General features: G+C 40.1%; 1 protein-coding gene across 5 annotated transcripts in view; it reads right to left on the reverse strand.

The window, feature by feature from the left end:
• ATXN10 (ataxin 10) overlaps positions 1-24057 on the reverse strand; it is a 154378-nt gene that overhangs the window by 126460 nt on the left and 3861 nt on the right. For all 5 annotated transcript variants that reach the window (XR_014712996.1, XM_084639326.1, XM_084639327.1 and 2 more), the window contains exons 2-3: positions 17601-17792; positions 11448-11530 (exon numbers count right to left, since the gene is read on the reverse strand). Coding sequence is in view for 4 of the 5 variants with exons in the window: in XM_084639326.1 (XP_084495452.1) it covers positions 11448-11530; positions 17601-17792 (275 nt within the window). In the remaining variant the exon portion in view is untranslated. The remainder of the gene's footprint in view (positions 1-11447; positions 11531-17600; positions 17793-24057) is intronic.

Below are 24057 nucleotides of genomic sequence, written 5' to 3' on the forward strand. Positions count from 1 at the left end.
CGGAGTGCTGAACTCACAAGCAGCCTGGTTATCAGGCTCCTTCCTTCCCCCACTGCCTCTTGCTGGGACACTGTGCATCCCAGGAAAGCCCAAGACCCTCCGGCCCAGGGCACTGTCCAGGAAGAGCCAAGCCCTGTACGTGCCAAAGCCCTGCACAACGCTGGCGTGAGGAAGCCTCTCCACCCCTCAGCTAAGCGTTGGAGTGGCGGCAGAAGCAATTTCCAGCCTGCTCATGTCCCAAAAGTGCAGGTTCCCCAGCAGCCCCCCGGGCAGGGGCTTTGTACCCTCTTCACACACAGCCCAGTCCTGGGTGCTGCCCCCAGGGAGCGCGGGGCTGCTCCATCCCTTAGCCACCCTCCCCTCCTGAGCCACCTCTCTGGCCGGGTTTGCTGAAGCCCCTGGGGTCAGATTCCCTTGGCCCTGGTGCACAATACATCCTTAGGGCTTAACTCCTTCCTGCCCACGCTGTAGCCAGAGGACAGGAGACGGCTGGGTTATGTCGATGGCCATCAGCAGCCTTGAGGTGTTAGCTGCCTTTCGACACTGTGCGGGCAGAAAGGGACAAGCTGCTTCCAGGTACACGGGAGCAGTATGGAGGTGCTGGAAGCAACTCCAGTCCCTTCCCTCCCACACAGTGCCAAAAGGCTGCTGCTGGCCACATTCTGGTGTGAACCCTGGGGAAAAGGGGGGGGGGGGGCGTGTGACCCTGCATGCCCCTCCCCTCCCACATGTTGCCTCACTGCCAGATACCAGGAGAGACGGGTCTGTCCCGGGCGCCCTGCCAGGCAGGTAGGGTCAGGTCGGTCGGTCGCGCACGCACACACACCCCGTGTGAGAGGTATACGGGAGTGTGTGTGTGTGTGGAGGGTAGGGATGTGCATGTCACCCTTCCCCAAGTGAACCCTAAAGCCTTAAAGATAAGAAGGTAAATAAAAACTACGCAGTATTTCTTTTTTAACAGGAGCTCAGTAAACTGGATGTTAATTTGAACATTTGTATGACTGAGTGCTGTTGAACTCGCTTGAATACGAGTAATTTTACCAGGTGTCCGGTATTCAGCATAGGGAAATATGGTCACCCTATCCATCTATCAAGCAAGTAAGTTATAAATAATGTGCTGAATCATAATACCATAATTAGGGGGAGGAAATGCTTTAAAGAGAAAGGTTTTTTGTAAGTAGTACAACTGTGGAAATATGAAACTAAAATGTCAATACAGTGGAGTCACATCTCACGTGGGGGTTAGGTTCTAAAATCAGAGCGTAAGGTGAAAAATCGCATATAGTCAAAATTACCCTTGAATTGGCCATAAAATACAGTATACTGTACATGGTTGTGTGTATACAACCCTATGCATTTATACATATTACTGTACAATGTATACAGTAACAGTATATCATAAAGAGTACAAATGAAAAATATAATTTTACAGTACTGTATTTTTAATTACAGGGGGTCGTCAGGACTTGATGTCGATCCAGAAGACGGATGTGACGGAGAGTTTGGGTGACAGAGCAAGTCGTAGACTAAGTGGTTGGCTCTGGTTCAGCTCAAGAAGTTGATTGTGTAGGCTCATCTGCTGCTGGTTGTTTTTCCTTGAAAAATATGGTGTTCGGCAACTGTCGCTGTTGTCTCTTGAGCTGTTCAAACATTTCTCGATACGGTCTCAAATCGTCCATAATACTACATGTGATTTTGAGGCTTCATTCCATAGAGGGATCGTATTCAGAAATTAAATCATTCCAGTGTTTTGCTGCTTGGAACACTTCAGCAAATTTATGAAGATTCCAACTTGCTGGCTCTTCCTGTTCATCGTCGTCATCTTCTGTAGACTATTTTATCAGTTCCTCTAACTCTTTGTTAGTCAATGTTTCTCTATGGCTCTCACTTAATTCTTCAATTTCTTCCTCAAGGATGTTGACAAAGCCATCACCACCCACTTGCCTGGCCACCTGAACAATGTGTTTCACTTCTTTGTCAATGGTCGGGAAACCCTTAAAATCATTCACACATTCTTTCCATAGGTTTCACCAACATGCATTGACTGTTTCAGGCTTGACTACATCCATTGCCTGTTTAATATAAGTGATGCAATGTTGAAGGACTTCCAACACTTCATCACATTAAGATTGGGATCAGCATCCATGGTGCTACGTATCCGTGAGAACGTAAGCCTCATGTACGTGGCTTGAAACAGTAAATCACGCCTTGATCGAGAGGTTGGAGGTGGTATTGGGGGGGAGAAAGACTACTTCTACATCGTTATGCACAAACCGGAGTGCCGCAGTGTGGCCAGGAGCATTGTCTACAATCAGCAACACTTTAAAGTCAAGTCCTTTCTCTTCAAGGTACTGCTTGACCTCCAGAATGAAACACTTGTGGAACCAATCCAGAAATAATGCTGCCATCACCCAAGCCTTTTTATTTGATTGCCAGAACACAGGCAGGAGATTTTTGTTCTTGACTTTTAGGGCACGGGCATTTGCAGCCCTGTAGAGCAAGCCCAGCTTTATTAAATGCTCAGCAGCATTGCCACAAAACAACACAGTCACACGGTCTTTAGTTGCTTTGAAGCCAGGGGCTTGTCTTTCTGCTTTCGAAGTGTAAGTGCGGTTGGGCATTTTTTTTTCCAGAAGAGCCCGTCTCGCCAGCATTAAAAATTTGTTCCGGAAAATAGCCCTTTTCTTCTATGATTTTCTTTAATTGTTCAGGGAAGGCTTTTGCTGTCTTTTCATTGGCAGATGCAGCTTCACCAGCAGTCTGCACATTTTTGAGGTTAAAGCGGTTCCTAAAACTGTTAAGCCAACTTTGGCTGGCTTTGAAGTCCTTCTCATCAGAAGGCTGTCCCTCTTCTGCGTGAGGTTTGAACAGCGCATAGAGGCTAAGAGCCTTTTCTCTCAACGTGTTGCCATCGATAGGCACACGTTTACGGTTAATGTCTTCCAGCCATAAGTTTAATGCCTTTTCAGTCTTCACTAAAGTCTTATCACACACACACCTCGTCATCTTAGCAGTTATTGGAGCACTTGATGACATGGCTTGACGAATTTCTCTCTCTCAAATCTTCATAGCACAGATGCTAGATTCGTTGCAGCCATATTTACGCGCCATGTTGGAGACCGACATACCATCTCTCAATAAGTCCAACACAGCCAGTTTTTCCTCCAGCATTGGAACAGATCACTGGTTCTTCAGTTGAGCACCAGTTGAAGTAGTTGGCTTGCGTTTAAGGGCCATGTTGTACGAAAAATACGTATAGTATCTTTAAACACTAGAATCACAGTCAGTGCGGTGAGATGCTCACACTATGAGAGACACGCAGGAACTGAGACTGACTGAGAGAACAGCAGATTCACATCTCGCATCTCACACTCACTCCGGGGCATATGCTCATTGAGTGGAATGGTGGGCGGAATTGCCCGCACTATTTACAGGTATCTTGTTATTTTTCTTTTTTTTTGCCAAGCGCATATAGTTGAATTTGTGTAAGTTAAATGTGTGTATGATGCAACTCACCTGTAAAAGTTTACTTCGACCAGATAGTTTAATCAACTGATCTTTAAAGGATATAAATTGCAAATGCTACAAAGACCAAGAAAATCCCAATATTATTTTTACAGATTGGAAAAGCATGAAGTCCAAACACAATACCAACAGCTCAAATTAAAAAAAACTCACGATGTTTACATAAAATTTTGATGAGTATAATATATTCATCACATTCCCACAATTATTCTCCGAAAATAATACTATAAATATTATTTTGACAATATAATTATAGTTTTTGCTTTAACAGTGGTAATAAAAGTACTGGCACAATCTCCTGTCCAAAAAGTCTAGATAGACCAAGCAAAAATCACACGTTAAAGTAGGCAATTCTTAAGATTAAGGCTGTCGCTTTATTACATGACTAAAAAGTCTGTTTAAAAAAATCTGGTTTACATAGGTTCTAAGTAACTTAGCTGTGCTACCAATAGGCAAAAGGAAACCCCAAATACAAAAATAAAATGGAAAGAAGTTTAAAATATTCTCCTTCCACTTGTGGAAATCATCAAACTCCCCTTTTGGGATTATTCATTGCGAATCTAATCCACTGAGCTGTGGGTCAGTCAGTAACCTCTCCCCCCGACTTCCGAACCCCTGAATACAAAACTACTATAGACACACTTAAAGCTGATTCACTCAGTTGCTAACAATTCAGGAGATTTGACACTGCAAGACAAGTAGAATGGTAAATGTTTTATAACACATCCATCATCTCTCTCTCCAGGCAATGGAAATCACGATAAAACTTTTGTAACTCAAACAATAAATGTGCAATTTAACAGCTTAAAGGATTTGCTCACAAACAAAACAAAAACCCCAGTGCTTCTCTTCTCCACGACCCTTCATAGAGATTAATAAATAATAATAATATATAGGAGGAATTTCTGTGAGAAGGGACAAACTAGCAACCTTAGGAGGACAATTTTGCTTAAGTTCTTAAATAAATAGAATTCTGTAGTCATTGAATTTGAGAGGCTCCAGGACGTATAATTTACAATCGCATCCTCCTTTACTATACTTGCACTACAATCAAATATTTAAACCCAAATAGTCACATGTGGAGATACTTGCAGATGACCCAGAGAGAGCAAAACCCAGATCTCAGTTTAAGGCAACAAAAGCTAACAATGATTTCTTAAACACATTGGGCTAGTGCTAGATTCTCACTATTCTATTCTGTTCTCTAGTAAATTTGACAGTTTTTTCACAATACTTTAAAATACATATTTCCCCACACAGAGCTAGAGTTAATCTCAGGAAAGCAGGAGAGAGAATGAGTGTATTACTATAACAAATCAATGAAATCAGAATACAAACATTTCTGAAGAGCAGAAAAAGAACTTGGATGATATTGAACAGAAACACAGAATATAACTAAGCAACTAGCTTCTTCTTCAATTTTTACTTCATGTGTTGAAGACTACTTCAACTCAGATTTACATAGCCCACTTGAAATTCCTCTTCCCAGACAACTAAAATACATTGAACCACCAACCATTCCAAATAATTAGCAAGGGGGAAAAGAACAAGATTTAAAAAAAAAAAAAAAAATAGGCACCTGAAGTAAAGCCCCTAAATCCATATTTAGGCACTTAAGTAGCCTGATTTTCAGAAGTGCAGAGCCCCCAGCAGCTCCTATTGGGTGACTGCAATCTTTCATGAATTCTGCAAAATTTTAGGCCTTAAAATTGTTTGTAGCGATGGACACATCCAGTGGATCTGTTTACAAAACAACTCCATGTCTGTTACTTTCAAGGGTCAAAGAGAAAGTAGACAAATCCCATACAGTGCTAATACTTTCAGTAAGGGCTTGCCAGTTCTGGTACTCATCAAGTCCTCAAATTCATGCATCAGTTGTTTCCAGATCTCATCAGAGACAGATACTCAATCCAGATTTCAGATTCTGGAAGCTTGCAATACAACGGCCTTGATGAACTCTCATTCCCTTGCCCAGTCCACTGAATTTTGCTGGAAAACCATAAACCCTGTTATGGGGGAGGAAGCATATGCTACAAAGAGAAAAAAGATTTTCTACTTGGGCTTCTAACAAGGATCTTTTACTGTGTCTGGTATATTCATTCACTAATGTACTGAACTATTTCAGAGCTGTTAAAGAGACTGGGTCTGCCTCAAGTTCAATTAAGTTCTCTGTCACTGGCAATTTTTAAATCAAGATAGTTTTTCTAAAAGATATGCCCTAAGAATTATTTTGAGGAAGTTCTATGGCCTGTTTTATTTACGAGGTCAGACTAGATGATCACAATGGTTCCTTCTGGCCTTGGAATCTATGAAAGTTCATCTGGCAGCTAGATCAGCCTGTTGTCCTATTCAGTTCTCAGTTTTTCCACACACAATAGTAAAGAGGTTGTTGGGATGGGGATATTTTTTGTTGTTTGTGTCTGTTAAAAGTCTACTATGAATTTTCTCACTTAACCTGCCCTGTGTTGGTCTTAAATCTTATGCTTCCATGGAGTCAACCTTTGAACCTCTTGGAGCATGCCTCATTTTATCTTTCATAGAAGACAGCAATCAAAGTGACAAATCACATCAGCCTGAAGAGTCAATGAAATGCACACCCTGATAACAGACCCCTTCTTATATGGCATTTCATAAATATCAGGAAGCACTGCACCCACATCCTACATTCCTAGCCAAAGTAACTTTGGTCCTCCATCTAAATCAGTCTGACTGTCTCCTTAGTTTTCCCCTAGATCTCAGACATCACCAGACAAAGCCAATCCACTCTGTAGAGATGTTAAAGGGCCTTTCACTATTGCCTGTAAGATTTTTTTTTTTAAATCCACATATTTCTTATGTTTTTCAAAGCTTATGGTGGCAAGACCGGGGGGGGGGGGGGGGGAGGCACACAAAAAACCTTTCTTCAGACAATGTCCTTGGGCCCTTACTCCTTATATACCCTTACTCAAGATGTTCAATCTGATGTCTGCAGATGTGACTTTACTATACAGACAGTTACCAGTTTGGGCACCAAGAGCACATGCACTGCAGAAATAGAGACTCATCCATACTATCTACTGAGACAACTACAGTTACTGGTAAGTTACCTCCTCTTCCAAGCACTGGCTGTAAGGATCTCCACTTCCTATTAACTATAGTCTCTCATGCCAGAGGAAGGGAGCACAGTAGCAACAAAGGTTCCCTCCTCTTCCAGAATCTTTAGTCATCCAAAGCTGTAGCAGTCCTCCAAGCCAGAACGAGTATGCTCATCTCCCCTATAGGCAACTCCCTGGATTCAGAAGGAGCTGATAAATATAGCATACTGGGGGAGGAAGGGGAGGTGGGAACCACCAAGAGTAACTTTCTGTACTAGAACTCCAGTGATTAAAGCCTTGGTTAACTAAATGCAACATCCCTGCCATGGTTTCATTATCTCTACTCAATTTAATTTGCAATTCTCTCTTTCAATGGGAGCTGCCATCTTAACATTTGTTACTTTAAAATACTTCAACTATGACACCTATCAGCCTTAAATCCAACAGCTGAAGTGCTATGGATCATGAAAGCAACAAACGAAGCAAAATACAAAAATATTGTAGCACAACTGTGCATCAGTGCATTGTGTTCATCTAGTTTTTAAATTCCCTGAGTGTCTTCTTAGTGTTTAGCCTCCTCAGAGCAGGCACCCTGCCTTGCTCCAAGTTCTGCACAGTGCACAGCAAACTGTTAGGACTCCATTACACACTTCAGTAAATGTAGGAGGAGAGGAACTGGGGTATAGAAGTCTAACTACAACTAATAGCATGAACTTAAAGGGGAAAGTTTGCAACATTTATTTAGGAATCTGTGGAAAGGTCTCTGAAGGAAAGTCATGAAAGTCACTTCAATAGCTATACATTTTTAAAAACTAGACGGGACAAGATGCTAAGAAATTCTTAGAGGGATAGATAGGCAATGAGTGGGGTTGGGTAGCCCAATAGGTCTTCACCATCTCCAACAGCTATGTGTATGAACTAGCCAGATATTTCTATTTTAAGAACTTTTGCAAACAAGATTCCGTGGATCTTTGGAGAATGAGTTTTCTGACAAACAGACTCAAGATCACCAGAGCTTTTCTAGACTATCCTGGCTATCTTCATAATCTGTGTGATGATGTACATCTAAGAGAACAAAGAGCGTGACTAGGCAGATACTATTTTCTCCACAGGTTGTATCTATCTGCTCGGTGTGAGGGGCAGATTAAAATGCAGAAGAATATTGCTATGCTGTTTCTACTCAAGAAAAGAAATTGGAAAATACTGCTCCTTAAAGATCCTGGATATTTGCCAACTCACAGGGTAAACTGGTGATACTTCAGAAAGAGACAATGCTTTCATCTAAATTATGCCTGTGGAATCTTACCATGGCCCCTATGTAAATAGTACCACATACTTAAAAAAAGGGGAAGTGTTAATATTCACATAGCTGAGAAGATGCAAAGCAAGTCTGGATTTAATCTAGCCAGGGTTTAAGAACACACAGCACTTAACATGGCATTGCCTCTTTTTGCTGCTTTATTCATTAATACATCATTAAAACAAACTTTTTCCTCCCTACCCGCAAACCAACCACATTCTGAACTTTCCTACTAATATTGCCATACCACACTGAACGACTTAAAATAGATACCACTGGATGAAATTTGAGTGAAAACATACATCTTAAGGCTGATTATTTAAAACAGACTTTTTCGGTTCCTAAAATTCATTTAAGCTACATGATACAGTTTGAGGCGGGTTTTCACAGTGGAATCAACTCAAGAGAAAAGCATTCATTATATTGAATTCTTCATCCTGCAAGGTCTGAGGGCTTGTCTACACAAAAACTTCATTTGCAGCAAGCTGAGGTGTAAATCTAGAGTGCACTAGCATACCGCACAGTCGTAATCCTGGTGGACCGTACTGGCACACTAAACGTTCCCTAGTGTGCTTTAATTTACTCCCATTCTAAAGTAGGTTATATCAAAGTGCACTAGGGAACTTTTAGTGCTAGTCAATAGGCTCCACACAGACAGTAGATTCATATCCCAATTTGTGTAGACAAGCCCTTAGATTCCGTGCTTACATTTTATCAAGATTCTGAAGGAGATGCTGCTAAAAGAAACATCTAAGGCCAGATTTTCAGAAGGCATTTAGGCACCTTAAAGATGCAGAGAGGCACCTGAATAGGATTTTCAATTGCAAAAATATATTTTTATGGATTTAGGTGCCAAAACTGCTAACCTTTGAAAATCCCACTGGGCACCTATCTGCATCTTCAGGCCCTCAAATACCTTTGTAAATCTGGTCCCAGGACATCACTGCAGTTATGAAATATGACAAGACAGCCCACAGGGAGAAACATACATTTGATGATTAGTAAATGTGGTAATAAAAATGGAGAAAACCTAAATAGTAGTATGACAAACTGATTTAGGTTTATGTTTAATCCAACTAAAAATTCTACCCAGTTTAACAGACCGTCTCTTCATAAACATTAAGTAGAAGTGTGCACCATAAATGCTGGATTTTGTAAACACATTCTACTTCTGTCAGGTTTCAGAGTAGCAGCCGTGTAGTCTGTATCCGCAAAAAGAAAAGGAGTACTTGTGGCACCTTAGAGGCTAACAAATTTAATTGAGCATAAGGGTAAGACACTTTCTCATCTCTCATTAATTTTCATGGGCAAATCCGGTCATAGGCTAATTCAAGTACAGTACTTAACCTCTGATCACCACATTTTTATGCACACACACACACACACACACACACGTGTGTGTGTAAGAACACAGTTTTCAGATTAGTCAATGTTATATAGTATTTAGCAGTGTCTCTCTCAGGGTTAGTATACCAATTTTATTTAAAATTGGAACTCCTCATTCTGCAAACCCATATGCTGATATGTGTATTGAGGTTAATAAACCACAAAGTAGTTTATTCCTCTAAATTTCAAGGGCTTATAAATATGGTTTCACAGATTAAGTATTTCAGCCTCATTTTTCCAGCAAGTCAGTTTTCTGGATTTTTTGGATGATGACATCTCACTGCTGTTTCTTGTGATCGAAACAGCAGCAGGGTAGCGCATGAACATAACAGCACATTCCTGGAAGCAACAAGCATCATGCCACCCGAGAGTGATAGTCCTCCCAGTGTTCACAACGCTTTTTGCAATGAGTGCAGTAACACTCTCAGCCACTACAGAAGATTGAAAAAAAAGACTCCCTCCTTTCCTTATCCTATTAAGGGGTAGGGAAGGATGGACCTCTGCTTCTCTATGCACACTGTTCTCCCTGTTCCTCTGAAGGGGTTTTAGGTGAAAAGTGCTTTCCCAGGGATCAACCCTTTGGTCTTATCGCTCTCTACTACCTTGGACAGGTCTATGGACCTCTGTCCTGCCCTATCAGGTTTTGTCTCCCACTGTTTCATGTCCCACTCCACCTTCCCCCAGTTCTGCTCTTTGCTCCATGGCCTGTGAAGTGGTCGGGTGTGGAATGGAGTATTCCCTGGCTCCATGAAATGGTTGGAGGTTCATCTCCCACGTTCTCCCAATGCCTCCCTTCCACATTCTGTGGAGGGTTCTCCCCTCCCTAGCTCCTCCTCTACTCCACACAAGAATGGGGGCTCTGGTTCTGCTCCCTCCACAAAGAATCCCTGAGAGTCTCACTAATCTTTCCCTAGCCCAGCAAGGGATAGAACAGTGGTGGAAGTGGGCAAGGAATCACCAACAGGGAACTGAAATAATTTGTATTGACCTTACATCATGGTAGTCTTGTGGGAAAGGTTGCCTGGGGTCCACTGCTCCTTTCCAACCCAATGCAGGTGTTTGAAGAGAAACCATTGGTGGCACTAATTCCACTCCCTCCACAAGAGGAGAGAGGTACAGCAATCACAGGAGGCAAGAAAGCTACCCATCCCTCCAAAGGGAAGAAGGAGAAAAAGAAGCAGGCTGAGAACCAATTGTTCTCTCTCCCAGCCTTCCTCACCATCACGAATGTATGAGTTGGTGACCCTACTCATATATACACAGAAAAGCAGTAGGAGAAGACAAGTTACTGAAGTTTACTTAATGCAAACTGAGTTGGGGGAGTGCAAAAGTAGTGTGCAACTCAAGTGGACATGAACCAGGGAGGATCACTGGGCCAACAGAGACTTCTTCTCTCTGAACAACATACTTCTCTATATGTCCAGTGTAAGGGAAGAATGGATCTTGAATCAATTGTTCAGCTATTGGCACATACTACCCTGGACTGGCCAGAAAGAGTGGTACATCTATGTAAAAAAAGGCCACAGCCCCATAATTTATCTGAATCCAGGAAACAAATTCTTTCTAGAATGTCAGAGAAGGAAAAATGAATATATACTCATTTCTACAAATAACACCAAATCAAACAAAAGACAATAAGACAGCAAAAGATATTTAGAGTGGAGGCATCATAGGCATTTTTCATTTTTGCCAGTTTAAATACCCTAATAATTTCCTTGACATTTCCATACATCTTCCCCTTTACAATCTCCAGGGAACAATGGAGAAAAAATATTATGGACCTAGTAAAACACTGTATATGAGACGGGTTTAGGGCTAGTATTTTCCAGGTGACACAAAGGAGTTAAGACACCAAATTCTCAATGAAAAGTCAGATTTGGGTGCCTTACTCCTTCAGGTGACTTTTAAAGCACCAGCTATATCATATTGTATATACACATGAGACACATACTATTCTTAGTCAATTTTAAAAAAAAGTATGAATTAGGAAAGAAGGTTAGCATGCCAAGTTCCAAGTGAAGAATCATTTAGCTTATTTATAGAAAAATGTAAAAAGTTGATTTCATAATGCTACAATTTATAAAACTGCCACCAAGCAATAAAATATAATAATTTTCAAAAGACTGTAGGTTGCACATTACCCAAAATGCATACTCTCTTACCAGCGAATAACGATTCCTGTTCAACTTCTAATCCATGAAGCAACTGGATCAAGTGGACAGACACTTCAGTCAGACCCAAATTCCTATTATATAGTTAAAACAAAGAGGGAGTTTAATTTTAAACCTCCTAAGGAAAAAAAGAGAAAAAAAAACTGTATGGAGTTACATCACAAAACATCACAGACTGATCCTAATCTCACTCAAGCCTCTCACCTGAGTTCAGTGGATGCAGAATCATGCACCACAGGCAAAGTCATATTGGGGAGGACATGGGTCTCTGACAGTTGTAAACAAAATGTTAACTCTTCATTCCAGACTGTTAGCATAACCATACTTTCAGTTCTAAGCAAAAAGTTTGCAGTTTCATGTCCCTCACAAGGATTTGGGTTTTTATACCCACCCAATGCATGCTGGGTAGAGGTCAGTGCAGCAGGTGCATATTTGGGATGGAGTGTTAGAGATGCTGTCTTTCAGATCAGTCTGCTCTGTTAATCCCTGGAATCTCTCCAGGTGGATATTAGAGACTTTGTATTACTTTCCAAACACATTAAGGGATAACCCCAGTTCCATGGCTGACATTTTCTCATTCAATAAGTTCTAAGGATACCACAGGCTGTGTGTAAACTGGTTTCAATGCACAATAGCTACTTCATTTGTCTATAGTCACTGCACTATCACTGAAACAATATGGAGCATTATTACTAGTTATTTTTATTACCTAGGATTACTATTTGTAGGACCTCGGATCCCTACTTATTATGGAGCAGGACACCATTGGGCTAGATGCAGTTCAAAGAAAAGGCACCGTATAAATTCACATTTTATCTTTAAAGAATAAATTGCTTGTACTATTATTTTTGTTGTAATTTACCTTTAAATACTGAATATGTATAATTTATGTTTTTGTATAGGTATATGCTACATTACATCTTTCCCCATTCCACTCATAGGTCCCAATCCAAAGGTCATTCCTGAACAATGAAACAGACCACCCCACTGTGTCCTCAACTCCTTCCTTAAAAATAAACCCATCTACACTGTGCACCATTGGCTAAAAGGAAAGCAACAAGAGCTCATCTGACTGCGTACGTACCCCTTCCCTTCTGAACCACCAGGGACAACTACCTTAGCAGTCCACCACTTGTACTCCTCAAAGCTCTGAATAGAACCATAAAGCATTACCATCGGAACAGCTTACTTATCATAATGTGTCACATAACATGACCCTTACTAAATCCAGATTCAGTCTTTTCCCTCTTTGCACTCCAAAAATCCAAATTCATTAGAATTTAGTTGGGCATTTCTATAATTAAATGGAAATATTTTCATAAAGTAAAACTTCAGATAGTTTAAGTAGTTATGAAATATGCCATCAATGCCCCTGTATATTATGCACTACCATTAACTATCAGGATTTTAAAATACCAGACAAAAATGGCTCAAATCAAATTAAGGCTCAAATCAAAATCATAGGGAAATATTCAAAACCATGGAATAAGGGCAAGGAAAATTCCAGGTGGTCATGGATCCTAACTCTAGTTCAGAGGGAGGAATGGAAGAAAACCAGCTCAGAGCTTGCCAGAAAAGACTATTAGGGTCAAAGTATTCGAACAGTTCCATAATCAAAAGTTACCCTGGAGGCAAACAACTTGTTCCAGTAAATCTCCACCTCCCATGGAGCACACCACTCTCTCCCGTGAGCAGTGCACACAGGAATATTTATGAATATGTAAATTTAGCTCCAAGCTGAATGTTGTCATTTAAAATGTTGTCATTTCTGCAGATGTTTTCAGTGACAACTTGGTCCTCTTTTAACTAAGCTTTAAAGCAAAGAGCAGTCCACATGTACGAAACATGAGTTTCTTTGCAGTGAGCCAAGTGAACAAAATGACTTAGGAATAATGAAGTGACAGCCTCCATATATTTTCATCCAAGGCTCTTATTTGTTTCAAACCCTTAGTATTCCTTCCTGAAAATCCTCAGCTAAGTATTGGCTTGATTTTTAATAGCATCAAAAAGGTTTAAATTTCTAAACCCTGCGTATTGCAAACTTGACACCAAATTCAGCTGATCATTTTCCTTCCATCCACAGTTCCTGAACATTTAAAGGGACATTTAATCCTGAACAAACTGTGCCTTTGCGGCAATTAAAAAAAATCACTATGGGCCACATTGTGGCCCCTCCCAAGTGTCTCCCAGGGTATTTAAGGAGCAGAAGGTCACTCACACACAGCCTGTGTACATGGAGCTTCTGGCAAAGCCAAAATAGACCTCTATGAATATTCCCTACTATGCAAAAGGTGCCTTTACACATGTAGCCAAGCTACAGCAAGTTTGGCTATTAGAATTCAGTTTCTTGACAAAATGCATCAACTCGCATTAATTGGCTGTTGAGGCGATCATCAGTCTGGCACAGAGGTGCAACCAATGGAGGCAACATCTTTCTTCTTACTCACTGAACAAGAGATTAAATACTTAGCTCCTACACAGAAACTAAACATAAATTGATAGCTATTCAATAGTCCTCTTAGGTATACACATCATAGGAGACACCACCAGTCCTGGCAGCATTGTGAGTAGAACTGAACAAATAATGGAATTTTTGGTTCAAGGGAGGAAAAGCCAACAAAAAATATCCAGTTCAATTTGAACCAAACCCATTTTTTAATTTTTGTTGTCAAATCAAGGACGCATTGAAATTTCATTTAGAAGAATCGACCAAATTTTTTCAGATTGACTTGAAACGATTGAGTTTTTTGGTATTTTTCCACCCTTTTCTGTGAAGGATGAAAAAGAGGCAGCTTTTCTCAATCTAGGTTGAGGTATGCTGACAAGAAGAAACTTGCACTGTCATTGCTATTCTTGTTCCAGGGATACAGGAAATACTTCATTTCCAAGTGCTGCTAACTGACATCTTCAACCTGTATAGAAATTCACTGTAAAAATATTTTTTTATGCCCAACTTTGAGTTTGGACTCCCACACTGCGCTTCTATAACTCACAGTAAATTTACAGAAAATATATACTACCACTTTCCTCTTCTTTTTTTGCTTTTAAAATATGCCATCACACAACTGTGTGCTTCTTATGTAGATTTTACTCCTGGGGGAATTTTACTCTGCGCCAAAAAAAAAATAAAAATTCTGCACCAACAAATTTTAAATTCTACACACAGTATTTTAAAATTCTGCAAAATTCTGCATATTTTGTCAAAAACAACACAATATAACCATACCAGTTTCAATTATTTTGGTAATTTATTTCAAAATACCTGTCAGCAAGTATGTCTCTAACAATACAGACAACAAAAAAGATTCAGGAAATGTTTTTTGACAATCAGATTCCTTACTAGGCATACTAATACAAAACTGAGTAATAATTCATTTAAACCACAATACAGAACTATATTTCCCGCACCCCTCAGAAGCAATGCAAAGGCTTGGGACAATCAAGGGTAACAGAGGAGCTGAGGGAGAGGGAAGTAATTGCTGGGAAGGAGCCTAGGTGTGAACTTGGAGGGTTGCTGGGTATGGGTGGGAAAAGTATGGAACAGGGTTGGGGTTGTTTGTTTGTTTTTTGGGGGGGGGGGGGAAGGGGCAGAGAGGGATTTTTAGAGAGCTTCCCCCATGCAGACCCTGCCTGACCCCTAGCCTCTGCCATTCAGTCAGGCACATCTGTCCCGTCCCCATGTATCCCTGCACGTCCTGTCCATGTGTCCCTCCATCCCCAGACACCCACTCCCTCCCATCCCCATAGGTCCCTGCACCCTTCCCCCTGTGGCCCTACACCCCCTCAGCCAGCCCCCTCCCTGACCCCCATGTGTCCCTGCACTCTCTCCCCTCTGTCCCCATCTCTGTGCCCCCACTCAGCCATCCCCCTTCTCCGTGTCCTTACACTCTCTCAGCCAGCCCCCACCCATCTCCATGTGTCCCTGTACCCCGTCCCCATGTGTGTCTATGCCCCTACTCAGCCACCCCAAAGCGGCCCTGCATCCCCACTCCTGTCTCCATGTCACCCTGCATCTCCCTCCCCCCTGTGGCCTTGCATCTACAAGCCCATTCAGCCCCCACCCCAGTCTGTCCTCCGCCACTAGCCCTTATGAGCCTGTCTGTGACCCTCCAGCAGCCCCATGCTGTCTGTCTCCTGACCTGGCTTGACAGGCACTGTGAAGAAGGCACTGCAGGTTCTCCCTCTTCCCTATCGTAGCTGGGGCTAGCCTAGGGCGAACAGATGAAATGGACAAAATATCGGGACACATGGGGGAAACAAAACAAAAAGAAAAGCGGCCAGAGCGGAGTTGCCGAAGCACAAAAAAAGTGGCCAGAGTGGCCAAAGCTGCAATATTGGGACAAATGGCATCCCGACCATGCATCAGGTGGGAAGCGGGACAAAACTAAAAATTGGGACAGTCCCGATTTTATTGGAACTTCTTGTCACCCTAGGCTAGCCAGGAGCAGCGGCTCTGTTTTAGCACCACAGCACCCTCCGGTGGGAAAAAAAGGCAGAACTGCAGCAACTTTCCAGCAGAAACTAATTTCAGCAAAAAATATATATACACACACACACACATACACATACAGAGCACAGAACTCTGCGCACGCGCAGTGGCACACTATTCCCTCAGGACTAATATTTCATCTTTGCAGCTATATTCATTTATTTGGACCCCTAGCAAATAGACTGTAATTATGTAAATTGCGTGTTAGATGGTATGTTTTTTATAAAACTTATAAATCTTCATTTTTAAATACACTAAAACTTTTTCTTTAACTACTTTAAATAGATATCTAAGATGATTTACCTCTTTCAGAATCTGGAAAGTAATGACTAATAATTTCACCCAAATTCTTAATGTTTCTGAATTTTAGATGCATTTGTGCTTAATTGTTGTGGTGTGAAATAAAACAATAACCCTTTAAACATTTTGCTGAGTGAAAAGAAGACTACAGTCGTTTGAGAATGTCTGAATAGTTTGCTGTCATAGGATGCAACCACAAAATATTATACAACCCTCATTTTGGATTCTAAGTAAACACTAAAGTCTGAAACATTTAAAATGAGGAAGCAGCAATATAAAACATATTTAAACATTTTATTTATTGCGATTACCAGGAAATTCCATTCACAGCCTTTTTCAGTTATGCAAGTCTTTTAAAAAAAAAAGATTAACGGACGCAACATCCTCATCTGAACACCATCATAGTATTTATGGAGTTCTGTTATTCAACTTCAGCTATTCTGCCCCAATATAGGACAGAAATTCCAATTTCTATCTCACATAGAATACTGTATCTCAGCAATTCATTAAGTCAGGTTTGAAAAGTCCCAGAAAGAGTAATTTTTGAGATTTTGAACAACAGTTTCACATAATCCAGCAACCTTGATATGGCTATTTTCTGGCTGGCTATTACTGTTTAACTGCCTAAATTTTTAACAGCATTTTGAAAATGAGAAGTAGTATAAGAGCAAAGTATTACTAGCTCTTTAACATTTATTTTTACTCTGTTTTTTTGCAAATCCAGAGTGGATGACTGAAACTAAGAAATTAAAATTAAACTCTGCTTGAAATACACCCATGCAACCTGAAATAAATGGAGGTGAGTCTACATAATTGCGGGCAGAATCCAGCTCGTCACATCCATTAATATTAGACTAACGGTCAAAATTTGTGGAAGTGTACAATTTACTCCAGATAGCATACGCATATATCGAATATATTTTGTCACACGCAAGATTTAAACCTACATGTCTTAAAAAAAGATTAAACCATCCTTCATTTCAAAAGTCAGCTAAGGTTGCTGACTTCTAAGAATATATTCCCTATCATTTACAAAACCCATCCACTTAGAAGCTAAAAAATTAATAGTTAACATCATAAATATTATACTGATCACATAATCAGCTTCCATTATTCAGAGGACAAAGAATAGCATATTTTCATCACAATCCAACAACCTTAACGCTGACATGTGAATTTTTATAATTATTTTAATCTAAATATTTTCTTAAAGGATTCTGGTAAGTGGGAAATATCAGTTAATATACTTACAAGTCAAACAAGAACACAACAGGGTAAAATAAAAGATTATATAAGCACCAAAACAACTTAAACTCTGTAAAATTTGTGTACGCTAATAAGGATCATAACTATACCTCATAACATCTTGATTCCTGGCACACCGAACACAGGCATTCCGTAGACATCTGAAACATTCGGCTATAAGCAGCAGACATGTGTCTAGAGTTGTCAGTTCCATGGAATCCTTGCAGGTCAATTCCATTTCACTTGAGGCTTTAGTCAACATTTTCAGGAGACTCTGGAAGATACTTTCTTCTGCCATTTCTCTGAAATAAAGTATAACTGCAGTGAGCAAAGGAGGATTATAAATGGGGTGCGGAAATATTGGCTAGACAAGAAAATCTCTCATGAAGTTTATTATTCAAGTCATGGTCATTTAAAATTTAACATTGAAGAGTTGACATAATACTATATTTCTGCAATAAGAAAACTTAACCGTCCTGACACACCAAATCTTTGACTCACTATTAAGTATTAGAAAAATCCAAAAGGTCCATTCTAATTTTGTAAGTTATATAAAGTGAACTCTATTCCTGTAAAACCTTGCCCTCCCCAGAAATCAAGGGCCTTATTTTAAGATATGCCAAGCACGTACTTAGCAGAGTTAAAATAATTCTGCATACCAGTTCATCATGAGGACTAAAAAAAAACAAACCCACAGCAACCTTGTGCATCATGGAAAATACCGATTTTAGTCAGCACAGTGTCGAATGAGTCTTAAGTGACACACACACACACACCTCTCACCATCCTTTCAACATACCAAACAGCAATCATTACTGAGTACAGGCCATATATTGACTTAGTTTTCACGGAACTCTAAGTAACAACTCTCAGACCAAAAGCAGTCTAGGTCATCCTAACCACATACACTATTGCTATATACACAAAAGATGCACAAGATCATTTAGGAACACAGGAATTAGGAATCAGCATACTGACTCAGACCAACTGTGTCCAGCACCAGATGTTTCAGAGCAGTGGCCTTCAACCTTTTTTCATTTGCACACCCCTAAAAAATTTCAAATGGAGGCACAGACCTCTTTGGAAGACTTAGACATAGTCTGCAGAACTCCAGGAGTCTGCTGACCTCAGGTTGAAAACCACTGCTTTAGAGGAAGGAACAAGAAACTACATAATAAAATAACCCACCCAGAGAGAAGTTTTTCTAGTCCCAGAGTGTTAGTGGAAAGTTTATATCCTGAAACATGAAGATCTAGATCCCTGGTAATCCATTAAATGTTTAAACATGTTTGAATCTCACTACACCATTGGTGTACATACCCTGTAACAGCAAGTTCCACCAGTTATTATCCTTTTTTGTAAATAATCACTTTCTTTTACCAGCTTTGATTTAGTGCCTTTTAATGTCAATGGATGACCCCTTGCCCCGATATCTTCTGTGGTAACTTAAGTGTGCATTCCCTGCTTTCCTCCTCCCAAACGTGAATTCAAGGATTTGAACTCTCACGTTCAAGAAGGGCACAAGGAAATCCGAGCACCATTAGGTGGTTGCAACCTTAACTCCATGTTTTCAAAAGCTTTCCATTAGCGCCAATAGGCTTTGGATCAGGCCCTATTCTGATGAAACCAAGTTCTATAAGGAGCTAATACTGCACATTCACATGAAGAGCAAAGGGAAAGCATAATCTCAAAAAGTCTAGCGGTTAAGACACTGGAATGGAGCTCAGGGATCTGGGCTCAATTTCCATCCTCTTCCACAGACTTCCTAGGTGAGTGAATGCAAGTCACAATCTCTCTCTCAATTCCTCAACTCTAAAATGGAAATATTTTTTCTCCCCACCTTCTATCTTTATTTAGTTTGTAAACTCTCCAAGGCAAGATCTGTTGTACGCTGTGCATGTGCAATGTGGCTCCTATCTCAGTTGGGGCCTCTATGCATTACTGTAATGATTATTATGGAGCAAGGGTCTTCACATGATAAGAGAGATGGAAGGAAGAGGCAGCAAGTTCAAGATTGACTGCATTCCCAGGAGTGCAGGTTGGTGTAAAGGGAGAAAAACTGCTAGAACAGGAGAAAAACTATGCAACTCTTGGGAATATCTTGCCATGATGTGGGGTCTAAAAAAAAGTTAGAACTATAATTATATGAGTGGAGGTTTCCTCTTATGTACAGGCCATTCCACTCTCACAGAGTTAAAGCAGATGAAGAGAATTGATGCTAAAATGTTATGCTGGAGTTTACACGCACATTTCTCACAAAAGCAGCAAGCATCCAGGTCCTCTGTCACACACAGATGTGTGAAAAGCTTCCAGAAAGAGCTGTTGGAATATTTATTTTTTCAAAATTTATGTTTAGAAAGGGGATGAACATGACAGATTAAAGCCAGTCAGTAATTCATATTTGATACAGTATGAATTCCAATGAAACTCTGCTACACAAGAAAGTGCAGTATGGTGTCACTTTAAGAACAGAGAGTTTAACTCATTCCAACACTGCCAGCCAGATGCAGCTGACATGGAAAACCAGGATCCAGCCACTTTGACCCTTAGACGGATTTAAGTTGCACACGAGATCACAGGACCATTTAATGCTACATCTTGAGAGCGGCAGCAGCGAAATATCTTCCAAGCTAAATACTGGGCCAAAAGGAGATAAAAATGGGGAAGAAATGTTCATCAACACAGGTGACAATGATCATGGTACATAAAGAGATGATTATGTTTCATTAATGTAATGCTTGATCAGGAAGAAATCCTGATGTCACCATCAAATATCCAGCCATACAGGATAATGAATTCTGTCACACTTACACCAAAAATGGTCATTTTCCCATAAACCAAACCATGAATAAAAAAGTCACTCAATCAGTGTTAAGAAACTCAAGTACAGATAGCTGCAAAAAAAATATTTTATTTTACAGTACAGTCAGTACTATACATCTAGATGAATAACCTGTCCACAATCACTTTCTTTTGCAATCTTATATTTTGGTTGCCAGTTACGTTTGTTAATTGAATTTTCAGATGTAAAAAACTAACAAAGAAGTAACTAAGGGATATAACACTGCAAAATTTGCCCCTCAGTCATGAGAAAGGATAGGAAGGAAAGCGTTTCACTTGATGCATAATAAGTTATTTTGTTTGGTTTTAAAATATGAAAAAAAAACATGTATTTGACTAAGGCCTCCCACTGACAAGGACAAGAGTGCAACTACTGCCATTTACACACACAAAAAGCCAGGAGATTACACGATTTGGAGACTGACATTCCACAGAATCTATAAATAAATACATCCACACATACATAGGAACTTTTTTCCCAACACTGAAGAGACGGTGTCTGGTAAAGGAGCACCCAACTATATTCAGAGTCACGTTTGCTCTGTTGAGTCAAGATGCCATGCAGAACCATTAACAGCGCAAGTGTTTAAGAGCAGTACACCAATTAAGTTACTCAAAAAATAAAAAACTTTCATAGTCTGTTAGCAATTCCCTTTATTCTTACCTATGTTGTGAGTTGGAATACCACATGGAACTGTTTGGTAAATTTTCCTGACTTAACTTCAAAATATAGAAAATCAGAAGCTAACGTGAGCCACCCCTTTCTAATAGACATTGGTCAATTATTTTAAATTGGTAAAAGACAAGCAAAAGCTCTAAGTACAGTTGTTGGGGGTTTTTTTGGGGGGGGGGGGTTAAAGTGTGCTCTAACTCGCATTATAAAAACAATTACAAAAGGCTTTTCAATACAAATATAAAGGCTTATTCTGTTTAGCAAACTGCAGCTGTACAGCACAGGAATTGTTCAGAAAGCCATTTTAACTGTTCACTGGATCATGAAATTCAAGCTATTGTGATAGCCTATATTACAAACAGAAATAAGACGTTTTGGTTAAAAAGGATAATCTGAAAAGTTAAGAAATTTGTTCAGAAAAAGTTAGCACATCATGATTTTTTATAATATACTCTAGTAAAATATGAAGGTCTGATTATTCTGCCAGTTTCCAACAAACTATTTTAAATGCCAATATTTATAGGTTTTTCTATGTTGCTCCTCACTGTAGAATCTGAGCACTTGAAACACATGAATGGATTTATCTTCCCTCTATTAACAAAATTGGGAAGTTCATTCCATGTATGTGGCAGTGAAGCACAAAGAGATCAATTAGTTTTATGGGTGCTTGCCAGTTCCAGAAGAAAAAAAAAATGCCATAAACGACGTGCCTAAGGTCACACAACAAGTCAATTGTAAGAAGCCTGTTAAGAAGAGTTCCTGCTACTACACTTGCCCCTAAACCCCCCGGCCAACATTTGTGGGTTTACAATTTTTTTTTTTTTTTTTTTTTGGCTGGTGGGGTAAACTAAAGTTTTTCCTCTTTCCTGTTGCCATGTGAAAGGCCCACAAACATACAAGTAAAACAGTGACATTGACTATACTCATAATGCTGTGGAATGTACAAAGTAAATTTGAAGAAAAATAGTTTCCTGTAATCTGTTAAATATTTGTATTACCATAGCACCTAGGAGCCCTAGTTATGGACCAGGATCTCATTGTGCGAGGTGCTGTACAAACAGAAAAAAGAGATGGTCCCTGCCTCAAAGAGCTTAATTTTTGATGCTACTTGTAATATTAGTAAGTAAAAACTTCAGGCAGAAGTATGATTTAAATTACCATGCTCCTTTAAGCATCGCCAAAACTTCATGCATTTCTGATAAACTTATTACATTTTCCATATAGAGGATCATGCTCTCCCAGTCTTAGGTCAGCCCCCTTTTACATGGAAGAATTTCTGTGTTCATTTAATTTGCTCTTTTGCCTTTGTTATTGTGAGATGTTTGCACCATGCTCTGAAATGTCTAGTTTGGGCTCATTTTGCTTTGCTCCCGTAAGAGTATCCATAGTCAAGAACACTCCACTGATAAAGGGCTGCTCACTGAGTGTGCCAGTTTCACACAAAGTGCAATCAAGTTCCCGTGTTCCCATTGAGTGCAAGTGTTTTGATAGCTCACAGATGGAGAAGCATGCCCTATCCCAAAAGGGACTTCAGAGATTAGTACCAGGACCTTGAATTGTATTCAAAATTGAATGGGGAGCATATAGAGATTCAGCCTAGTCTATTCTGTATTTTCTCTTGTTTAAAAAGAGTTGCCCAAGTTGGAGTTGTCATGCTTCGTATATTGCAGCCCTAATAAAGGAAATTACAGCAGCCCAAACAGAAGGTTAAAACACAGATTACAGCAGCCATGTTCTCAGCTGAAGCACAATCAATCATCCGGTAAGTCAAAAGCAGAAAGTCATCATCAATGTATACAGTTATATTTCGCTGTTTCTTATTAGAAAAAGCTTCTGAATATTAAAAAAAAAAGTAAACATACAAGATCACACCCTGCAGTTAGCGGTATTGCCAACATCATATATTTAAAATGCATGAGTAAGGCCCAAAAACTCCTAAATAAAATGTTTAAATCTTAATTTTTTAAACCACATTGTTGGATTCTTTTTACTTCCACTTATTTATTTGTTAGGTACTTGTACAGTCCCATTACCATAGTATCTGAGCACCTTAAAATATTTAATGCATTATTCACAGAACATCCCTGTAATGTAGGTAAGTGCTATTGTCCCCTTTTTTAAAGTTGGGAAACTGAGGTACAAAGAGTAACCCACTTGGCCAGGGTCACACAGGAAGTCTGGGGAAGAATAGAGAACTAAATCCGAGTCTTTAAAGTCTCAGGCTAATACACTAACTATTGGACTTTCCTTCCCCATTTGCTTCCTGTTTTTTTAACCTTTTGGATTCATCTTTTTAAACTTTTCTCCACTGTACCAATATAGCTGTGCCGCTGTAAGATTGCTCATGTAGCCATGTTATGCCAACAGGACAGAGCCCATTGACATAAGAAAACCAGCATCAATGAGCAGTGGTAGCTATGTTGGCAAGAGAGCATCTCCTGCTGACATAGCATTGTGCACATGAGCGCTTATGCTGGCAAAACTTACATTGCTCATGGCAGTATTTTTTTTACACCCCTGAGCGACAAAAGTTTTGCCAACATAAGTGCTACTGTAGACATGGCCTAAGACTTATGATCTGGCCCAATTAACAGAGAAAAAGTAAAGCAGCATAGAAACATGAGCTTTGGGCAGAAAGAGATGCGCTCGTGTCACAAAATTCAGATCCAGACCTCTTAATTTGGCAATGGAATTTTGGGGGAAGGATGTTCAGATCCAGGGTTTTGATTCAGACTATTCCCTAACCAGAACCCCACCTGTTGCATTTATTATACCACTCCAATAAACCCCAGAAAACTAGGCGCTCATCCTCACCCAGAGTGAAAAGAAGTCATTGGTCCCCCACCCAGAGCCTGAACCGACCAATGTTGTTAGAATGTTTATCATCTAGCTATTCCCCTTTCCTTCACATCTAGAAGCCCAGCCTTCGGCCAGAGACAAGACAACACCACCTACAAAACAAGTAATACATAATGGAGAACAGCTAGCACCCTCTTGACTCATCCTAAGCATATCAATGCAAATAAAGGTAGCTTCTCTTCCTCCCCATTCAG

This window comes from Lepidochelys olivacea (genome assembly GCF_965140295.1).
Source record: "Lepidochelys olivacea isolate rLepOli2 genome assembly, chromosome: 1".
In the NCBI taxonomy this organism is placed as follows: domain Eukaryota; kingdom Metazoa; phylum Chordata; order Testudines; family Cheloniidae; genus Lepidochelys; species Lepidochelys olivacea.